Consider the following 2,500-nt stretch of genomic DNA (forward strand, 5'->3'; position numbering starts at 1 on the left):
AGCCCGTCCAGCTGAATGGTCACGTCCGGACCTCTGTCGCTGAGCCACGTCTCTGAGAAAACAAAGACGTAGCAGTTTCTAAACCCCGGTAGTCCATTCGAGTCAGATGTAGTCCAGTTTATTGTTCGGAGTAAATATTTGAGAGTAGAATGGATGGGAGAGTCGGCTAGGGTTTGTTTTTAGCCTAGCACGGACCCCCGCCCGCTTACCGCGCTTCTGCTTCTGCTTCCTAACCTGGTCCCTGGTATCAGGCAATGCCGAGGACTGGGGGCCTGTTCTCTGCCGCAAGCCGAGGTCGCGAAACTTTCCAACACATCATCGTGCAGGTTGTTGTCTACACAATTTCTGTATTGTATGGACTTCTGGCGGTTGTATACATGAACACTGCTGTCTCTGGTGTAGTAGGAATAGTCGGGCTGAAAAATGTAAATAGCAGCTGTAAGTGGCTGCTGTTTGCTACTGTACTGCTGCACCGCCATGTTGTGTGGAGACAGCAAGGAACATCTGTATTAAGAGATTTTCTCTTGTGTTGTATTAACAGATGTGTTGTATTAATGTTGTGTTGTGTTACAGTGTTGTGTTAACAGATGATGTGTTGTGTTAACAGATGTTTTGTTGTGTTTACAGATGTTGTGTTGTGTTAACAGATGATGTGTTGTGTTAACAGATGTGTTGTATTACTGTTGTGTTGTGTTAACAGATGTTGTGTTGTGTTTACAGATGTTGTGTTGTGTTAACAGATGTGTTGTATTAATGTTGTGTTGTGTTAACAGATGTTTTGTTGTGTTTACAGATGTTGTGTTGTGTTAACAGATGTGTTGTATTAATGTTGTGTTGTATTAACAGATGATGTGTTGTGTTAACAGATGATGTGTTGTGTTAACAGATGATGTGTTGTGTTAACAGATGTTTTGTTGTGTTTACAGATGTTGTGTTGTGTTAACAGATGATGTGTTGTGTTAACAGATGTGTTGTATTACTGTTGTGTTGTGTTAACAGATGTTGTGTTGTGTTTACAGATGTTGTGTTGTGTTAACAGATGTGTTGTATTAATGTTGTGTTGTGTTAACAGATGTTTTGTTGTGTTTACAGATGTTGTGTTGTGTTAACAGATGTGTTGTATTAATGTTGTGTTGTATTAACAGATGATGTGTTGTGTTAACAGATGATGTGTTGTATTAACAGATGATGTGTTGTGTTAACAGATGTGTTGCGTTAATATTGTGTTGTGTTGACAGATGTTGTGTTGTGTTAACAGATGTGTTGCGTTAATATTGTGTTGTGTTAACAGATGATGTGTTGTGTTAACAGATGATGTGTTGTGTTAACAGATGTTGTGTTGTGTTAACAGATGTGTTGCGTTAATATTGTGTTGTGTTGACAGATGTTGTGTTGTGTTAACAGATGATGTGTTGTATTAACAGATGTTGTGTTGTGTTAACAGATGTTGTGTTGTGTTAACAGATGTGTTGTGTTAATATTGTGTTGTGTTACAGGTGGTGTTTGATAACCGTGCTCACAGCGGTCAGATTAAAGTGCTCCTCCACAGCAGTGTTCACGTCAGTGTGTGTTCACATGAGAAGGTCTCTGGATCCAGTGAGTCACATCAACAGTCACGACTCGCTCCAGTAAAACTAAAGGGCCTGTGAATGAGGCTGCAGTAACAAACCCACAGGGGACATTTGTTTTATATTTAGTGCCTCAGGTGGAGGTTAGAGACCCGGTAATACACAGGGTCCAGGTTAGATGTTCAGGTGGACAGATTAATGGTTATACTGGGATTTGAGTTAGCACAGAAAGTCTGAATTAAGCTGAATAATAAACCTCATGTTTATGTTTAATTCTGCAGTATTTTAGCTTTAGAGTCAGTAAAAGCAGAATAAGTCAATAAGGTGGTGAGGATTAGTAAAGTCATGTAGATGTCTATGATGTTTGCAGATGCAGTGAGTCACTTCCTGTTGATGGTGCTGTTTGATTCGCTGGTCATCGGAGTGTGTTTGCTGTCTCTGGTCCTCTGCACGCGCTCAGTTAGCGCTGGCATGCGCCTCATCACCGTGAGTCATGACCTCATTGTAAACATTTTATATCACAGAATTGAATCTCACCACGAGCTCGACTGTACAGTCAGGGGAACGAGGAGGTGACAGGCTGCTGGCTTGGTTTTGCTGAACATCTCTTTGAACTTCAGCTTTTCAGAACCACGGCACCTTTACACTGGAACCTGGATGTAGATGCTAATACCTTTAAACAATAATCTCCCTTCTTGTCTTTAGAAAGACGTAGGATTATATCTTTATCCTGAAGATTTAAAAGTTTAACCAGTATCAGCCTGGGACCAGTAGCAGTCTGGTGAACTCTCTCGGCAGCAGGAGGAACTGGGACATGAAACACAGCCCTCAGAGGATCTGTAATGTGTTTCTCTTCCATCCTTATCTGTACAAACTGCTGCTCCTGCTGCTTCACAAGGCAACGTAACACAACCACAGGAAATCTATTCTCT

The 2,500-nt window shown here is 41.2% G+C and overlaps 1 protein-coding gene across 2 annotated transcripts in view; it reads left to right on the top strand.

Annotated features, from left to right (window-relative positions):
- Positions 1 to 2,500, top strand: part of LOC113640177 (mucolipin-3-like) — a 14,006-nt gene that overhangs the window by 10,825 nt on the left and 681 nt on the right. The window contains exons 6-8 of one of the 2 annotated variants that reach the window (XM_047814298.1): positions 1,497 to 1,596; positions 1,939 to 2,054; positions 2,274 to 2,500. The exon at positions 2,274 to 2,500 is cut by the window's right edge and continues 681 nt beyond it. In XM_047814298.1, coding sequence (XP_047670254.1) covers positions 1,497 to 1,596; positions 1,939 to 2,054; positions 2,274 to 2,318 — 261 coding nt within the window. In that variant the 3' untranslated portion in view covers positions 2,319 to 2,500. Of the gene's footprint in view, positions 1 to 1,496; positions 1,597 to 1,938 lie in introns of both variants that reach the window. The other variant, XM_047814292.1, reaches the window with a different exon arrangement.

This window comes from Tachysurus fulvidraco, chromosome 1, assembly GCF_022655615.1.
Source record: "Tachysurus fulvidraco isolate hzauxx_2018 chromosome 1, HZAU_PFXX_2.0, whole genome shotgun sequence".
Classification (NCBI taxonomy): Eukaryota; Metazoa; Chordata; class Actinopteri; order Siluriformes; family Bagridae; genus Tachysurus; species Tachysurus fulvidraco.